Source organism: Ambystoma mexicanum, chromosome 6p, assembly GCF_040938575.1.
Source record: "Ambystoma mexicanum isolate Mex_15411 chromosome 6p, UKY_AmexF1_1, whole genome shotgun sequence".
In the NCBI taxonomy this organism is placed as follows: domain Eukaryota; kingdom Metazoa; phylum Chordata; class Amphibia; order Caudata; family Ambystomatidae; genus Ambystoma; species Ambystoma mexicanum.
In genome coordinates this window covers 574,211,748-574,231,799 of record NC_090935.1, presented here as the reverse complement: position 1 = coordinate 574,231,799, position 20,052 = coordinate 574,211,748, and the positions used below count along the sequence as shown (strand labels likewise).

Genomic DNA, 20,052 nt, shown 5'->3' with positions numbered 1-20,052 from the left:
CTGGCCTTCACCTGTTCAGCTTTTGCCCAAAGTAACTTGAACAAGTTGCTAAGCACCAGTGTGGCAATTAACCCGTTTGGCAGCATACTTAAGTTGATTACAGCTGTTGAGCGGGAAGTATTAATTTCTACTTGGCAAGGCTTCATTTCCTCCCGCCTGGAATTCAGTAAACGAGGCTGCTCTCATGGTTTCCTTAGCCTACATTTTAAATGTTATACGATATCACAATCGTCGTTTTAAACTAATTGCCTAAAAGAGGATTTTGCAAAACAGAATGGATGCTTTCCCTTTAGTGTGCTTCTCTGATGCTGTAGACTTTCCTATTCAGCCTTGTGGCATTCGCCCACATCGGAGGCTAACCATGCCCGCAGTGCTGTAGTCTATAAGCACTTGCGCTAACTTACTCCTACGTGTCGACGCCAAACATATAGAAAGCCGATTGGCACAGGTTTGCATCTGCCTTTGCCACTGCCCCACTAATAAACCCCACAGATCCTTTGTTCTTACAGAGCCAAGTGCACAGACGGCACCAATAGTGGCAGATGGGTGCATTACGTTACATGCTAGTGTACTATGTGTAGTCCTCAGGGAGTGGCATGTAAAACAAGCTATCTGGCATACACGGAAAGCACTTTATTCCAAGACAAAAAGTACCCTTTGCACAATCTTCCTGCGTGATATCATTTGGCTTCAGGAAAGGGGAACATCATTCTGCAAGCCCCCCACCGACCAGCCCAAAATCTAGATCCACCTTTTCCCAAAGAGCGGCATGATCCTATATTATTGTTAACTCCTTAAGTGCCTGATTCGTTTGCAAACTGATAATCAACACTAATGTACATATATTGGACAAAGCATTAGTCTCATGACTTGGGAATATTTACATTTCACAGGTCCACAGCAGAAAACATAGGTGTATGCAGTTTTGCAGTTTGGCCAAGTACATTTTAATTTGAAAGATAATCTTGAGGGCTTTATTTTGGGGGAGGCTAGGCTGGACATATATGTATCTGGTTCTTACATTTGACTCGTTTTTGTCATGGACCCAACATTTATTAGGAAACAACGTGAGCATACATTTTGCAATGGTAGATTTCTCAGATATTATTTAAGGCAATAACCAGTAGCAAAATGCATGGTTATTGACCGGAAGTTCTAATCAATGCTTTGGGTCAGAATCATGACCCATGAGGTGACATCCTGGCAGAATGCACGTGAAGGGTATCTGTATAGAAAGGGACTTGGTTTAAGTCCTAACAAAGGACTGTCCCAGGTCGCATTCTTTCAATGAAACCCTTTATCTTGTTTGATTACATATCTTTTTTTTACAGTGTTGAATGCCTCTAATTAAATAGTTGAAAATGAAATGTCTGTCTTGCTGTATTAAATCTTTATTATTTTTTAAATATACTATGGCAGTTTTTTTTTTTTTTGGGTCAATAATATCATTGTACAAAAGAAAACTATATGAAGGTCAAATTTCAAAAATGGGTAGTGCACATTGATATCATAGCACGGTTCATATATTGCATTTTTTAGGCCGATATTTGTGCAGTGGGACTTAGTTGAATGACCATGTAAACGGCTGAGGCAGGAGTCTACGAACTTTCATATCAGTCAGCTAATGACTGCACTGATTATGCAAAACAGAGATTTAACCCATTGAACATCTGAAATAAGAATTTGCCAGTTTGATAGACATGCAGAAATACATCATTGCCTCCGCTTATGCCGAATTTATGACCAATTCCCAGAACATTGCAAATTCACTCCCTCGTTACAATTAAGGAAGGGGTTGTGTCATGCGTCAATTTGCATATTTGTGGAGAACGTAATTAAAATACAGAAGGTACAAATTAATCATGTTGACTCACTGCAATGAACTGTATGCATCTGGCAATGAGCATTTGTGTGGAAATCATTGCTAAAATAGAATGTCAAAGTGTTGCATGTTCCTCCTGCTTGGCTAGAAAACATCAAGGTACAGAGTCTAAATGTACCAACATTATTAAGTGGATTGATTTTACCACTTTGTTTCTGATATTACAGAACCATGTTCTGATACAATGGATATTATTGGATATGCATGGATTTACATGTATAATCTAAGCAGGTTATAAAATACAATTGAAAAGAAAATCCAATGCATGGCAATTCCGGCTCCTCCGACTGCTGCCACAGTTAGCTGGCATGTCTGCTCTTAGTGCCATAATGTTTATGAAATTAGATCAGCAAGACGCACTCAAATAGACTGCTTTTGCACTAATGTGGTATACTAAATGCATAAAGAATGACAGTTAATTAAAGCAATAGAACCCGAGGAGTAGGGCATAACTGGTCTGGTAAAAGCAAAAAAATGGCCACCAGAGATCGGGGAGAAGGGACTACATGTAGCCCCTTCTCTCTTTCCATGGCAGGCATTAAAAAAATTGAAAAGAGGGAACAAACAAAATGACCATCATGGAACGGGGCAAAGGGACTATACAAAGTCCCTTCTCCCTTTCCATTGTGGACGGGGAAGAAAGGAAACAAACTCCAGCGCTCTGAGCGGAGCACTTCAGGTGAGTCTTTCCTGGCCAGGAACGACCCGATGAGGGCTATTCAGATATTTTGTAACAATCTTATTGTCACGAAACAATTGGTTGGGTTGGGTTTGAACAACAGACGTTCAGCTGACAATTAAACACTTCCATCAAAAAAGTAGATCCTCCGAACCCAATATCACGCAAGCAATCATGCAAAGAACTGTAGATGGATAAGCATCCACAACAGGGTTCTTTTTCACAAGGGTGGGTGGCATGCAAAAGGGTTCTGATTGATTTGGAGAATGTAGGTAAGGCTTGCGTTGTCTCTGTCCATTAAATCCTTAAGTGGAAAAACTCAGATGATGATACATGTTCAGCTATCACAGAATGGGGTGAAGCTCTGCCTGTATCCCTATATGCTTCTTTGGCTGTCACCATGAACCAGCGGTGCACTGGGAGAGATGAGTAATTAGAATTCTGGACTCTGTCCACTTCCTCTCTCATGACTTGTGTCTCTCACACCTTCCCATACAAACACATGGATGAAACTGACTTCTTACTACTGCCACACCTGTATCTCTCATGTCCCTCCCACCCTAGTTACCACAAAGAGACAAATATCTGTCCTCCTGCAATCCTACCCCACCTGCCTCACAATCTTATCCTTCCTAATGCAGTACCTTATGGTAAAATCTGAAATGATCTTCTAGAAAATGCTTTCTGAAAAAGCCTATCTGCCAAAAGACCCATGCTGTGGAGGAAATGGAGGAAAGTAGGCCTGGAAAAAACAGCGGAGAGGAAGGCAAATACAGGGAGGTTTGGGGCGGTGCCCATTCTATAAAAGGCAACAGAAAAAGCAATCTCATTCTTAAGTCAGGGGTTGATATTAAGAAAGCATTCCTCAGAAAGGGATCAATAAAAATCGAGACTATATCTGCACATAGAAGCCTCCATAGCAGCATGGTAGAAGAAGGCCAAGGCTGTCGCAATTACAAACCTTCTCCTGCTGCTCACGTTGTAATATGAATATTATTATAAGGGTATACATAGTGAGAGAATATCAGAGATACAAGGGAGGGAGAAGCTAACTGTGGTGGAGGTTGGGCAATTTGGCAGCAAGGGATCTACAAGCAACTAGGGGAGGTAACAGTGGGAGCCCGATCTCCCAGTCTAAGGGTACTTTGGACGTGGAGGGTGTTCCATCTAGGTAATAGGGAGGAGCTATTCCTTGAACAGGAGAGTCTTGAGTTCCTTTCTGAAATTTAGAAACAAGGGGTGAGTCAGGTCTTGCTAGAGACGAGGTTGCAGAGCCTTGCGGAGTAGTCTGAGAAGGCTTGCCTTCTGGTTCTTTCTTTCCTGCACCATCAAGAGTTCTGAACTGGTTCTTACTTCTGATGGCTCATAGCCTTCCAGTGATGCTCAGCTTATCTGTAAGTTAGCTTGGGGACTTCAGGGAGACAGGCTTGTAGATGATGCAGCAGGATTTGAATATGATATAAGTCATTTATAATGCGCCTGTACACAAGTGTTTCTAGGCGCAACACGACAAGGAAGGGGAAGACAAAGAGGAACAAAACAAGCAATGTTACTAGGCCTTAAGTCATTCAGATCATGCAAGAGGAAGGGAGTGGAGAAGTGCCAGTGGGAGGGAAAAGGAGGGTGCAAAGCAAAGCTCAAGTAAGTGCTGCCGGGGTGGCCAGTTCTAAGTAAGTGCAGGAGGCAGGGGGCTGCAGGGTTGCAGATGCAGTCCCTAGTGCATGATAGACCCGAAGGCAGTGCATGGGGCTACTAGTCGTGAAGTAGCCTGATCCACATAAGGTTCAGAGGGAGGACAGGTAACCAGTTAGTGTAGCAGACAAGAACATTAGAGAGAGAGAAAGCAGACATGAAAAGGAAGGTCTTCAGTTGCCACCTGAGCTGGTCCTGCTCAAGTTTGAGATGAGAGGCAGGAAGGCTGTTCCAGAGAAAGGCACCAGCTGAGGAGAGAGATATACCCCCCACTGTCTGCCTGGAGAAGCGTCTGATCCTCAGAGAGTTGTAGGTGGATGAGAGGAGGGCTCAAGAAGGAAAGTGCTTAGGAAGAGAGAGTTGGATGCCGTGTTGTCCTCGGCACCAAGAAGGCCTTGTGGACAATGATACGGTCTTGAACTTGATCCTTGCTGGCACCAGGAGCCACTGGGGAGATTTCACAGCTGGAGAGATATAATCCCTGGGCTTGAGTCCAAGGACAAGTCTTGCAGTCCTGTTTTGGATTAGTTGCAGAGGGCGAAGAGTAGACGCAGGCAGATTTTAGAAAGAGGCAGTTGCAGTTGTCCAGCCTTGAGAGAACCAGGGCTCTGGAGACAGTGAGCTTCGTGAGAAAATGCAGAATACTTCTGAGGTGCTGCAGCTGGTACTGGGACTTCGTAGAGACGTCTGTAATGTGAGGAGAGGAGGAGAGGGTGGAATCGAAGATGACACCAAGGCTTTTTGCCTCGCAGGTAGGTGCAGGTAGAGGGCGCAAGGAGGGTAGCCGGAGTGAAAGAGGGAAAGCGCGAGCAGAGGTCCCAATGAGAAGGAGCTCAGTCTTACTGGCATTCAGGCAGAGATCGTTAGCTGCACACCATTCCTGAATCGTGGATAGACACTCAGCAATGAGCGAGAGAAGAGAGGAGACAGAGGGGAGCCTGAAGGAGAGATGAGTGTCATCTGCATAACAATGAAAGTTAGGAGAGAAGGTAGATATGAGATGGGCCAGAGGTGCCAAATAAAGATTGAAGAGTCAGGGTGAGAGGTTAGAGCCCAGGGGAACACCACATGTTGAGAGAGAGGTTGTGGAGAGAATGGACCCCAGTTGCACCTGGGAAGGTTGATCAGAGAGGAAGGAGGTCAATCAGGCTAGGGTCTGATCCGTGCTGCCCCGGTTGGCATAGAGACAATTGATCAGCATAGCATGACTGACCGTGTCAAAAGCAGAGGAAAGATCAAGGAGGATCAGGACAGAAGGAAAGTTATAGTCAAGGTTTAAGAGCAGGTCTTCGCAGGTTTTCAGGAGAGCAGTTTCTGTACTCAACACAACCAACAGATTCGGGGTGGAGAGTAAGCTGGCCAGCTTTTCTAGGAGTTTGCCCAGGAAAGGAGTGATACATATTTGCTGCTGGAGCCAATGTAGTTTTATGAATGCAGGGGGATGTGGAGTCCTTTGATGCATCACCCTGAGCATGTAACCATATCTCAGGGTTTCCTGCATAGTCACCAGAAAGCCTTACAAAAGGGCATTGCCACCATGCAGGCTGAAAAGGACCACGGCTTGAAGAGCAGATCTGAAGTTGATTTCTGGGATAAAGGCCTTAACTTTCTGCAGAGAAAACATGGTACCAAGCCATTTGTATCTTCCTTTCCATGTGCTACTTTCATGAAAGGTGTCTGCCAATATCAAACCTAGGTGACTTGTTGCAGGTTACCAGCTGTTGTGCGAACCCTTCAAGGTTCATAGCAGAGAGTTAGATCTAGATATCAAAATGTTTGGTTTTGTTAGTCAGCACTAGGAATTCGGTCTTCGAGGGGCTGGACATCAGGATGAGATCAATGTGAGGTAGGCCTATAACCTGTGGATGTCTTCAGTTGTGGAGATTTTGAGACATAGCTGTGTGTCATCTGCGTATTGGTGGAAGTGGATTTTGTGTGGAGCCAGAGGGTCTGAGCAGTTCTATGTGAAGGTTGAAGATCACATGGGAGCGTATTGATCTTTGCAGGACTTCACAGGTGATGGGTAGAGGTAGTGATCTAGCGGAATCCATTTGAATGAATTGGTGGTGGTTAGCAAGGTAGGATATGAACTACCTGAGGACAATCTTGTGTATTCTCATGTGGGGGGGGGGGTAGAATGGCGTAGAGTGTCTGATGGTCTACATTAATGAATGCTACTGAGATGTCAAGGAAAACCAGAAGGCATTGATGGCCACCATCAAGCAGGTTAAGGGTATTGCTGATCACATTTTTGGGAGCCTTTTCCATACGCATCTGGGTATGAAGACAGATAGGTGGACCGAAGGAGGATGTTGGCTTTATGTGTTGGAGAAGTTGGATGGCTATTGCTTTCTCAAGAAAATTACCTAGGATGGAAGATGGGTGATGGGGTGGTAGTTGCTGAGGCAATCGGGGTCCAGTGTTGGTTTATTGAAAAGTGCAAGATTGTGTCTGGTCTTGAGGGTTTAAGGGAAGGTGCCTTCAGTAAAGGAGCTGATTGTCATGTAAAGGAGGAATGCCTCAGTCATAAGGGTCTTGAGAATGGAGGCAGGGAGTTGTCTTCTGCGTATGATATGGTCTTGGCTATGATAGGGTGGATGAGAGGTCTTCCATTGTGTATTTCTTGAAAGTTGTCCAGGTAGTGGTGGTTTTGCCAGATGGGATGTATAGTATTCTGTCAGTTGTGTTGTTGGGATCTATGTGCTGGTGGATCATGCATATCTTGTCGATAAATAAAGAGTTGATGGCAGATAATATTTCAATGGAGTGCAATGCAAGTGGGTTGGCAAAGTGTTGGCTCTATGCTTGATGGCTTTGAAGAGGGGTCTACATTTTTTGTTTTCTGTGGCTATTTTAGTTTAGCTGTAATTGGACTTGGCAGTGGTGATCAGTCATCTCTGTGCAGCACAGAGTACCGTGAGCAGGGCGAGGTTAGGTGCATTGCATGTTTGTCATGAACCAGTGCCAAGGTCCCCTGAGGTCCTGTGCAAGTAAGAGCACTGAGAACAACTGCGGCTACTGGGATGTCTTTAATTTAAAGGAAGCACAGTGTGAGTGTGTGTGCATTTATACCGACATTATCATACTGCTCTAGATGATAGGCTGGTGTATTAGAACTAACCTGGGAATGGCAATGGTAACTGTCACCATTGGGTTTCTGAGAAGGTGCGTTGCATGTGATGCTGACCAGGCTTTCATCGAAAACTAAAGATGAATCCAGTTCATGGTACATATGGTATATACTTCGGCTGTCTGTCTGACTATAGACACATCTTTTAAATGTGCAACATTTTTTGGGCACTTCAGGTCCTATTTGTTTCTATATCTATATTTATAAAAGTCAACATTTGTTTGTGGGTTTGTGGCTTGGCGAAGCGTTGTTCCTTGTACAATTCCACACTGTTTCACTAATCTGCACCAATTTTGCATAGTTACCGGTTAGGACTCTCAAGACATGACTGGCTACATGTAATTTGGACACCACACCCATTTCCCTGGATTTCAGCACCATCACACTTGAGACGGTTGGCTGAAATCGGCAAAACATCAATGAGGTCATAGAATGACCGGGTTTGACATGAGGAACAAAACTTGAAGTATGGGACCTCAAAACACACGTTTCAAGGCCCTAGGATGCACGGTTTCAGAGATATTTGCACTGAAATGCACCAAAACGAAATGCACCACGCCTGGGTGAGGCAACAGGTGGGGAGAGAGCACAGTAGGTACCAGTATGCAGCAGCACACCAACTCTCGCATCCCCCCAATGTCTACTCCGGGGTATGACAGTCAGCCACACGCGCCCTTTCTCAGTGCAGTTTGTGTCAGGGTGCAAAGCACATGAAGCCATTAGCGAATTGGAACAGCGACTTACAGGATCATTGATTTTCAACAATTGATGAGAGTGTTGTCTTGTCTGTCTACAGGACCCTTTCGGAGAATGGGTACTTTTTGCTAGTATTGAATAAAAATCAAAACATTGTGCAAAGGCATATGAGGGTGAGCTTGACAGTCCATAACAGAAACGTTGTGGAATAAATAAGTGTAATTACTTTATTTCTCCATGAGATTCTTCAGTTTCTTGTTCAAGTACCTCGTGTATCCTGAAAGAAAACAGAGAGTTGAGATAACTTATCACATGTCATAATGAGAGAGCGGAAAAATAAACCAAGTAGAAAATGTAAAGTTGCTTGTTCATCGTTGGTTACAGGAAATAAATAAAGGAAGTTCTGTCTCAGATAGAAATAATGTGTTGCTTCCTTTTAGGAGACATGGATGTGACATATCTTGCACTTGATACAGATGAGAACCAATCTCCCTGTCACGACAGTTTGCAGCAGAAATCTGCAACATATAAGAATTCCTTTATACATCATGTTATTCCATCCATGCAAGACCCTTTCAAACATTCCCACATTTAGATATTTTAGAGGTCCTCTGCAGGACGCATTCTCTAATTGTCCTAAAGTACCCAAGGCCAGGGGTGGCATGAACACATCTTGCCCACGTCTAATGGACAGTGCCTTCAATTTCCATCCTGCCAACATGCAACCATGCACCACACTCACTTAAATCAGCTCTTCTTACAGTGAGACCACAGCTGTACCCTTTGCAAAGGGCCCTTCCCACGTGGACCATCATCCAATTCTACACTGCAGAGATACCTCCTCTTGCACCCTTTTAAATTAGCTTTAAATAGCTTTCCTGCAATTCCTATCTCAAATCTTGAACAGCATGACTCCCTCTTACTCAGTAACACCTGTCGGTTTAAGACATCAAAGTCTTCCTTTGATGTCTTGTTCATCCTCACTTTTCTTTGTGATGGACTCCACCTAAGCTTCCTTTCAGTGTCACTCATTTATCCTGCACACACACGCGTGACATCCTTCCACTCATGTACTAAAACAGTGTCTTCACTGTAGAGGAACACAGGGTGGCGTGACTCAACACCCATTCATTCCGGCAATTACCCACGATCCAATCTGTTAAAACCTCACTTCTGGACACCTAGGCCCCTAAGGCTGGCTTTCCAAACCTTTCTGACCAATGGCGTTTATGAGCAGAAGATGAATGAAGAAGGTTGCACTGTCAAGGTTCCTTCCTTTAAAACTTGCTACAATTTCACCTTAGCCTCAAGCCCAATTATTAGGCGGTCTACAGAGGACGGTAGACCCACCTGCTTCTGTCTACATTTGGCTCATGAAGCCCATTGAATCCCTCATGAACTGAAGTGGCCTGATGAAGGTGTGGACAGATTCCAAAATCCCATCATAATATAAAGGAAAGTTGCCTCAGTAGGAGCAACTACAAGTGCTAACTAAGTGCAAATTATGAGGAGCACCTTTCACGGATGAGAGATTTGAATATGATTTTATATTCTTTACTCCCAAGTGTATTCTATTATTTTGAAGCCCGGATTAAACTAAAGTTTAATATTACTTTTACAGATGCTCATGTTACTGTTTTAGGCCCCAGATAATTACTCTTTCACCTGTTTTATTAGTGGGAACTAGTCCTAGTGGGTTCATATCAGAGTTCAAGCTGCCCACAGACAGGAACCCCACAGTCTCCAATTGCTCCTTGGAATCCCCATCTATCGACTTCACCTATTGAGGAACCCCCTCACAAACCCCCACATTCTCAAACCGCTCACTGACACTCCCAGGGATCAACATGGAGAGTTGATAAGCAGGAGCTAAATGTAGTTCCAGGGTACACTGCATCACCTGCAGAGTGGGTGCTATTTCTGGAGAGCAGGGGATTACTAGTATATATAGAGTGTGCAGCAAATCTAACTTCAACTTGACGTAAAAGCAAATGTCAGCTTGTTTCATCAAGTATGGATTCACAGAAGTGAAGAGATGACTAGCACATCCGATTACTTGTGGGAAAACACCTTTTTCCAGAATTGGGCACAATATCTTCATGAATAGATTCTAGAGGGTTCTGAATGTAGTAGTTAAACAATAAAGGACTCATCTTCCAATCTATTATGCACAGGACAACAGGGGATGGATGGGTAAAAGCTCAACGCTTTGCCATTGATCAACATCTGACATTGAGGTATTGTAAATTCCAAAAAGGATACAAGGCGACTTGATGAAAAGTTTGCATAGTTTCTCATAGTTTCGCAAAAATAACAATGAGAAATGTAATTATAATGCAAATAAACGCACTAAAATGTGCAAGGAAGGATGCCCAAAGTCCAGCAAAGCACTTGTGAATTGCTTGTCATGAGTCGGTCCTGCATACTCCTTCTAATATATCCTAACACAATCCACAAAGGGAATTTGAAAATGAGCTGGGCCTTTTATGGGGCCAGTTAATCCCGGTAGAGATTCTAGGTATCCAACTGATGGGCCAAATCTCTCCAAGACTTTCAGTGGTTCTGAATAAGTAGTGACGGCGGTCCCACCCAACACACTTGCACCACGTTAGAGTAGGACTGGAAAATCCTGCGAGAACCTGCAAGTGCACCGGATCCTGTGTATTGGATTCAGTTTGACCAATGAGTTTGAGTAGCCATCCTTCTGGCCAGTGTTTGGGTACTTAGGCTTAAAATGGTAAACATTGTTGTACTAAAAGGGATGGGAAGTACTGGTGCGCATGGCCGTAACAGCTTGGATATTGTCTGACTGCAAAATGAACACCTACTTTCTACATAACAAAGTAAGTAGACAGCAAGGCGTTTCCCTATGGGGTTTTGTCATTATAAAATGCTTCTGTGAACTATGGCAACACTGAACGTAGCTCGGCTCTTGTGCACTGTCTGTGATGTGGTTGAGGGGACATCGGGATGCAAAAAGCAAGCACAGATTTTCAGCAATTATTAAGTATGCCCATTGGCCTTGGTGGCTTCGCTAGTCACTGGAATTGCCACATCATCATTCAAACATTATAGTGTTGGGAAAATGCATTCTTGGACAGGTGCTTGACCATTTGCTTATTGTACATTATAGGATGTTGGGTTACTGTAAGTGTTATGTTGGAAAAGAGATTCCAAAACAACCATGGGAATTTGGGCACTGGTTGTCAAGGGGTGGAAGGCCCATTTACCCAGGCAAGCATCCCTTTCCTTTCATCACAGGCACCTATCTAGTACAGAAACATGGATTTGAACCTCTGGGACTGATGATGCTGCAGCAGCGCTCACCAACACTTGATCCTCCTTATTCATCCTTCACCTACACATATTGGTACTGGTGGTGTTCCTTGTAGCTATTACTTCCATGAATCTACACTCCTGTGTGTTTCAGATTGTCTGGGTCCCTTCCAACGAAGTATCTTCCATTCTCATTCACCAGGCTGAATCTGTGGATTTTCACACCTTTGATCACTCTACTCTTCTTTCCCCTCTGAACGACCTTGATATCCATGGCTTTATTCTTCTCTGGAGATAGGAATCCCTTGAAAAAATACCTTTATCCTGCAACAGGTCCATGCTTAAGAAATACATCCTGACTAGGGGGGCATTACTGGTCAGATAATGCCCGGTGGCGTAATGAAAAGCTTTCTTCCCTCTCCCCCTGCCCTACTAAAACCCCTGTCTGGCATTTCTTTGTTTGAGAGGAGCTGCAGCGACTTGTGAACTGGTGCATATACCTTTAACTTTGAAGATTGCCCATAAAAAAGAACTTCCGGCGCGGAGCGCGGCTCGGAGTTCGGAGCTGAGTTCAGTCAGCCCAGTCCGCCTCAGAACGCCGGATGGAATCGCTGCCAGCCATTAATGTTGAAATGGCTCTTACGGATGCTGGCCCACACAAGCGCAACAGATTGCTGCAGCTCCGGCGGCAGCATTCAGAGGCAGCGAAAATAAAGGTAAGCGAGCAGCCCGTAATTTCTAGTGAGCAATCGCCCAACCTATTGACAATAGATTTATTAGCAGTTGGCATTGAAACTGTACCATCCTCAGTGGCGTTGGCCTCAATGGTCTCAGTTTCAGTTTCCTCTGCAGTGAAGAGCACGAAATCTGGGTCGGCTGGCACCGATGACGTGACGGCCACGGGAATTGACAAATCTATTTACTCACCACATCCCTCTTTTTTTGAGCAGCAAGCGGGTGCAGCCCAAGCATGCATTACGGCTGGGTCTTTAAACATGAAAAGTCTGGCGCCCCCGTCGGTGTATGTAAATGCTTCCGATACATCCTTTACATTTGACATAACGGACGCAGACTTACTGGCAATGCGGTCACTGATGGAAAGCGTTTCAACTCGGCAAGATCGGCTGGAGAGTTCATCGCAACCGACATTCTCTTCAAACGTGCAACAGGGACAAATCGCAATACCTGTGGAGCGGCTTAAGCACAATGAGCCAGTCAAATATGCATGTTCGGACCAAACAATCAAGCCTTGTCAGAACAAGCAAATTGCAATGGAAATGAGGGAAAAGCAAACGACTGTTTGTAAAACAGTACAAGCAATTGAAGATGGGAATATTGAGGCGATCGCTGAGAAAAGAATGAAGGACGCAGTACAGCCTGAAAATCTACCTTCTCAAGTGAAAACTCCTGGCATTGCGCTAAATTACGATGTTGTAGCACGTGAAGCGCGTTTGACGGAGCGGCTGAAAGCCGATTTCATTTTAATGCGCGATCGCCTCAATGAAAGTCTCATCAAAAAACAAGAAAACATGCCAGCAAAAGTCAGAAAAAAGTGAGTACATTAATGAAGGAGACTAATCATCTAACAAATAATCATCCAATCTAAACGACTCAGCCGCTGTGGTGGGGCCCATTAATCTAGATTTATCTGATGGCTGTCAGGCCAACGGCTATGGCAATATTAACATCGACAGTTTCCGACCTTCTGAAGCAACGAATGTATCAATTTGCTCTGGTCTTGCTCAACCTTTGCCAACAAAACAATCAGAAGTCTCTTCCAATACTAAAGGAAACATATCTATTGCAGCGGGACTTCAGATTCATAATAATGTTTTAGCCACTACCTCTATTGCCTTAATGCCCTTTATGAAGTTATATGAGACACTGAATGACGCCGTGCGTGACCAAAATTCTCTACTTATCACGGCAAATAGTAAGCTGATCGCACTGGAAAATTGTAATGAACACCTGGCCCAACGACTTGACTTGGAAGCTGCCTCTTCTTGCCAATGGCAATCTCGCCTTAATGAAATAACTAAATGTGACGCACTCGAAAAATTAGACTTCAGCGAAGCAGTTGTTGAATGCACGAAGTGGATCAGACACAACGTGGCAGAGCGGCCTCTTTGCTGCCCAATGAGTAATATCTGTGAATGCAACAGAAAAAGTAATGATCTTGTAACAGCTGATCAACGCGGAGCACCGTTGGCCCAGCCAATTAATCTCAATTTGTTGCCATCTGTTGTTCAACAGAACGATCGTAGCAAAAACACAAACATCATTGAAACGAAAAATAAAAAGAAAAAAAAATCACAGCCAGATAAAGTACAATCGCCTGTGTTGGAAGTTGCCTCGACTATGGTGAAACTGAACACTACAGCTGGCTTGCAAGCAAAAGAACTGGAAGCCGCTGAATTACTAATTCCTCAGAGTAATGACGCAATTAAAGACAGTGGCATCTTTACTGGCTACGCCAAATCGATAAAACCTGCAAGTTCAAAACGGGCCCTACTTAAGGAGAAAAAAACCAAGTGGTCAAAATCAACAATGAAAGGTCCCGCACTGAAACGAGCACGTTCAAATGATGCAAATAAATTCATTAGAAATTTGACAATCCCTCCGCGATTAGAAGTGGCCACAAAAAGTGCTACGATGGCCAGGCCGGAGAAGTTGAATGACAAAAATGACACTGTCAAGGCGATAGAGAGAATAACGCAAATATCTACCAAGCGAGTTGCGCGAAGATTCAATTTCGTCTGATGACACATCTTCAAATGCCTCGCTAGACTTATGTAACCTCTCAACATACTCAATTGACGACGAAGATGCCTTAGTGGCTACTGAGAGTGTAGGTGAGGAACATTCCACGAACAGTTTTGAGAATTCATCAAAAGTTGAAATAAGAAAGAAAATGCAGCGCGGTTGTAGCCCGCAGGAGCCTCCAAGAAACCGGTTTACCTTGAATGAAAAAGGGCCGTTGGCCTCCTCTGATGAACCACACTTCTCAAGAAGGAAAATAACAAATCTTGAGGTAAACATACTGTTGAGGCTCAATCCGAAACAAACGTCAGCTCAAAATCAAAAACAAATATACCAAAGAGCCGGAGCGAGAAACTTGCTGTCTGAGCCCTCAAAATTGGGCTGGTGGAAACTGGAGCTGGAAAATATTTTAGCAGAAAAAAATGAGGTAAACCTAAATTGAGCTAATGTGATGAGGTTGTTACATAATGTCCCAGCATTACGAAATATAAGATCTGATGACATCGCCATAGTAGAATGCAACTCTGAATTAAGAACTGACTGGGTAATTCTTCATATGAAATCAAAGTTCCTAGCAAAACCGTTACTGGATGCCAGAGAAGATCTATTGTTTTTTGGCCTTGATTTGACGCAGTACGAAGATCAGTTGTCATCTCAAGCTTCAGCGATGAAAAAAACTCAGACTACTTTTGCCGAAAAAACCAAAAGAGACAATCTGTGGAAACAACTTAAACAGCAGTCTAATCTCCCAATTGATGCTAACAATCATTTGATGGCATATAAAAGCCTACGCTCTGATGTGCACAATCAAGAAAAGAATGTCTAGGACAACGTGGGGTCAAGAAGTTCGACCCAGTTGTTAACTTTGTGGAATACATGAGGATTTGCCCATCTGTTTAAAGATGGTGGTTTCCAGAAGATAAGGAGCCCATTAATTTGTTTGCAATAAACGTGGCTCTGTGAAACACCATCTTGTGATGGTTACTCAGTATTTTTAAATGACGCTGCGAAAAATCTATTTGGTCATCCTTTTTCTGGACTATTAACAATGATAAAGAACTCATCCGGATGAGAAGTGATAAGCGCCTCAAATCCTAATCTGTTTGTGCAAGCATTAACTCTTGAATATATCTCTGAGGAAACAACATAAAAAAAAACTTTTGATCATAAATACTTATTGGAATCCTGTAATGATCACGAGTCTGCATATTTAGCATCAATAACAGCTCAAATAGATGCATGTCTTTTGTCTTTTGCCAAACCATTTATTCTGGTATGTGGCGACCTGAACTATTCATGGTTCGATAAAGATAAAGTCTGAAGCACATTTAATAAGCATAAAGTTCCAACTGATTCATCAGATCGAGGGCTCAAGTGGGAATACAAACTGACTTTACGTCATTGTGTGATGTTAAATGGTTGCACTAGGGGTGACATCCCGGCAGCTGATACTTGGCATTGAGGAGATTTAACAAAAACCCTAGATTATATTTGGGTCTCTGAAAACCTACATTGTCATATTTCAAAGATAACAACATTGAAATCAGTAAAAAGTGACCATGATGCCCTAGTGCTATTCTGGAAAAGGTACCACAAACGAAGCCAGCCAAGTTATAAAACATCATTAAGCATTATTAGCAAGCAGATTGACAGCTTGACAGCTGACTTTATCCGTACAAATACGACGAGAGTTCAGGCTGACTATGTGTCCTTATTGACGCAGTTCGCTACAGGTTCCCACAGGCACAACATGAAGGTAAGAAAAAACAAGCATCCATTTTAGTTCAGAAATAAGTGAGGCGAAGAAACTGCTAAAAAAAAGATCTCCGTTTGCTAAAGAAATCCAGAGAGAAAAACTTAAGTCTCCTGCTTGCTGAGAGACGCCAAGGCTACCGAAATTGGATAAAATCATTTAACATCATCCGGGATCAAGAACAAGCGGAACTAATGCTACGACTAATAATCCAAAAAGATAGCAGAAACATCTGGCAAATTATAAACACTGGTCACCTAAAGCAAGTTTTCACACTATCAAATGGTGTGAATGTTGCAAGCTGGGTGAAGCACTACACGGCAGTTTTTAATAGTCAAGACCTTGATGAAAAATAATGTTAGAGAACTGTGAATGGAATGTCACCGAAACTATTGAAGACATCGAAAACGCCATCCAAAATGTGAAGATATCGAGGGCCGCTGGGCCGGACGGCATATCAAACTCGATGCTAAAAGCGAACAAAACAAACTGGGCGCAATTCATCAAAGTGTTATTTGACCATATAGCATCCACATTGGCGATCCCTGACTCGTGGAAATGCGCTGTGGTAGTTCTGGTGTTTAAAAAGGGAAACCGTGAAGACCCTGAGAACTACCGCCCTATAGCGCTGTAAGATAAAAAATATTCGCTACCTTCCTGCAAAAATAAATTGCAAGGTGGACTGAAGGAGTCAACTTAGTCGATGAAAGGCAGACTGGATTCACAAAAGGGATAGGAGTTGAGTTAAATCTGATGCTCTTAAATATGGCAAAGTTGGACGCCATAAAACGCAAGAAAAGGTTGTTTGTTGCGTTTGTTGACCTAAAACAGGCGTTCGACAGCATCAATCGCCAGCTCCTATGGAAGTAACTTAAGGCCTGGGGATGTCCACATCAGTTATTGTCCTCTTTGATGGCATTATACATGAACACCACCATTCGGGTGCGACTAAATGCCGAAGGAGATGTAACAGGAGATATAAAAACAACTAAAGGAGTGAAACAAGCCTGCAGCCTCTCACAAGCAAAATCATTTCCACCAAAAGTTAACGGCAAGCATTTAAGTTGGGTAATATATGCAGATGACGTGGTCTTACTTAACTCCACTGAAATTGGGCTTCAAAGATTGCTGACAGCATTACAAAACTACCTAGTTTCAAATCATCTGGCAATAAACGTGAAGAAGTCAAAAGTTATTTCTTTGGGCCCTAAAACACAAACAAAGAAAGACGTCTTTAAGTGGAAAGTTCACAATGAGGCCCTGACCAAAACTGAAGCCATCCGTTATTTGGGAGTCTCATTTAACATCTCAATAAGAGAGTGGAGTTGGACGCATGATGTTTTGTCTCGAATGAGGATTTTTGCTCTGCAAGGAGCGAAATTAGATGTAAAGTATGGCATGTTTACCCTCCTGCCAGTAATAACTTTTTACTTGCAAAAAGTGTTGCCAGTCGTCTGCTTTGGCAGAGAAGCTGGCTGGAATATCGACGCTGGTTTTTGGCCTCAACTGGAGGGGATATTCTGGCGAAAAGTTCTTAAATTACCTCAGAGTGTCCCAATGGTTGCTATTCGACACAAACTGGGCCTAGACTCTCTATACTCCATTGTTGTGTGGAAATCTATAACAGTTCTTCGAAAAATGCGTTTAACGCCAGTAGCGAAACCTTATTTGATCTTGAATGAAAAAAGCAATGATCCGTCAGCCTTCCTATTAAATAGCTGGGAAGACAAATTGAAGTCAATACTACAAGAAGCTGATTTGAGCATGTCTCTTGTTCTGCAACTTCCACAAGTAGCAAAAAAAAAGGTCCGGCAATGGAACTGGATAACCAGCATGGAAAATCGCAGCTCATTAACATCTGCACTAGATTTGGGAACATGGACGCAAAGATGGGTGAACTGCCGAGGTATCTGCCAAAATTCCCTTCGCGATATCATCGTAACCAGTTTATAAGATTACAGCTAAATCTTTATAAAACACATGAGGTTTTGATGAGAAGAAAAGACCTGACGATGAAGAGTGGCATTTGTCGTTTCTGTTTGACTGATGTTGAATTGATTAAACATTTAGTAATTGAGTGCCCTAAAATTGCCGACCAATGTTCATTACACCTTGCGCGATTTGCCCCAAAAAATGGAAATATGCTTAAGTGGTGGAGTTACTTAATCTTGGGGAAAAACGTGCAATTCACTTGTGCAATTATTCATTTCATGGACTTGATTCTACCAAACATTTAATTGATTTATATTACGTGTGACGTAGTTGAACATGGGTATGTTTGGTCTGATTCGGCAATTGGAAATTGGAAACTGGATATTTGTTCATTATTTGTTTCTATTTTTTACAGAATTTGAGATGTTGTGGAAAGAATATGGAATGACAAAAAAGTTTGTTTTCTTTTGCAAAACTAATGTCAATAATTTTTTATTTTTTTTTAAAAACCCTGTCTGCCGCAATGACTGGCTGCCTGGTTCCCTCTGAGTTCTACAGGGCACCAGCGCCACTCCAGCACAAGCCCCCGCACCAAGCCCAGCCCCCCTTCTCGCACTTAGCATGTGGAACCTCACCCCATGCAATCCCTGGCACTTGCCCTCCTGGCCTCACCTTAGCACTCCCCTAGCCCCTCTTCCCCCATCCTACCCTCCAACCCCTCCCCTTTCACTTGCATTCTCTCCTTTTTAACCTGAACCACCTTTCGCCCCTAGCACTTTACATTTAGTTCTGGACGCCACTCCCCCACCCACACTCCCCCATGCCCCCCGCTCAACCTCGCATGTCACAAGGCCTAGTAGGACCGTTATTATGCAAAAAACAAGGGGGGGTCCCGGAAGTCCATCAGCCGGCTATTAGTCCCAGTTTTGAGAGTCTTATCCAGATTCTTTAGCTCACTATGGGCCTAATCATGAGTTGGGCAGTAGCCCTTAAATGCGGTGGTAACGCTATTACCCCTACATTTAACGGTCCACCCAAACTAATTGCTCCTACTATTCCCATGGGGAAAGGGGAATTACGTTTACCAGCCAATCTGTTTACCGCCCAACCCTTGATCTGGCAGTAATATATCCAGACAGGTAGGCGGTAACACAAATACAGTTGGGCGGTATCCCAGTCGAGATGCCACCCAACTCGTGATGAGGCCCTATCTCTTTCACAGAGGAGAAATATCCATAACATATCAGTCTTTATCCTGCCCTAGGGCATTGCGGCACCAAAATGCTAGACAGCTAGAAACCGAAAACGCAGCTGTAACCCCTGGCGACCCCCAAATGACGCCCCTGAAGTGTAACTATATTAGGAGTGAATTTTATCAAGCCTTCGTATGCTACACAATTACAAAAATGACCCTCACTTCGCCCTTTATCCCTACATTCATTTCTTCATCTCCTACTCATCAAGATAATGTCATTTTATTCGCTAGCATTGCATGGGCAGTTACCCACAGTTGCTGTTTTCAGCTGTCCATTCTAAGTTATTTCTTGCTTCCCCCTTGAACTTTAAAACTCACCCCTTTTACGGCAGGTCTCTATAATTCTCTTTCTGCACCCTACATTCTGCCTCGTCAATCTTCCCTTCGTTTTGCTGTTTGGAGTCTAATATTCCCTTCCTATCACTGCTTCTGTGGCAGGGGCACAGTGGGGCAAGCAGAGACTGGGCAGAGGTGCAGCAGAGGTGGTTCTTGTGCATACCGGTAGGGCAGACTTACCAGAATGAAGGAGGGTGTTTCCCTGTGACTTCTCCACGTTCAAGAATAATAACATTGGGCCAGGCTCTCAACTTCTTTTGGTGCAAGTGAGGAAACGTGCTAGCTCATCATTAAATGCGCTCCTTCAACTGCCCCTTTTGCCCCTTTGCGCACTTGCACAAATATGGGGGCATTTCTTGACATTTTAAAGCACATCAGAAATAAGATGCCGTTTAAAAAATACCTAAAAACGAGAGGCATTCCCCTGCGCCTTTTGAAACAGGTGCAGAGGGGTGGTACAAATCATGGCCGCGTCATTTTTGGATCTGTCATATGAAGTGTGATGACCGTGAGGTAAACTGCGGTTGTCACACTAGCATTTCCATCGCCCAGAATGGCATGGAAAGGCTTTTGCTTTTGTCATTTCACAGGGATCGGCTCTTTAACGGTACGTCTCAGTAAAATGCCTTCTAGCAACCACGTGGTTGCTGGGAGCCTGTCG

At 43.5% G+C, this 20,052-nt stretch overlaps 1 protein-coding gene across 2 annotated transcripts in view; it reads right to left on the bottom strand.

Moving 5' to 3' along the window:
- The window catches only part of LOC138511606 (E3 ubiquitin-protein ligase TRIM39-like), a 1,024,620-nt gene that overhangs the window by 579,305 nt on the left and 425,263 nt on the right, over positions 1–20,052 (bottom strand). For both annotated transcript variants that reach the window (XM_069627393.1, XM_069627392.1), the window contains exon 5: positions 8,306–8,356. In XM_069627393.1, the coding sequence (XP_069483494.1) occupies positions 8,306–8,356 (51 nt within the window). The remainder of the gene's footprint in view (positions 1–8,305; positions 8,357–20,052) is intronic.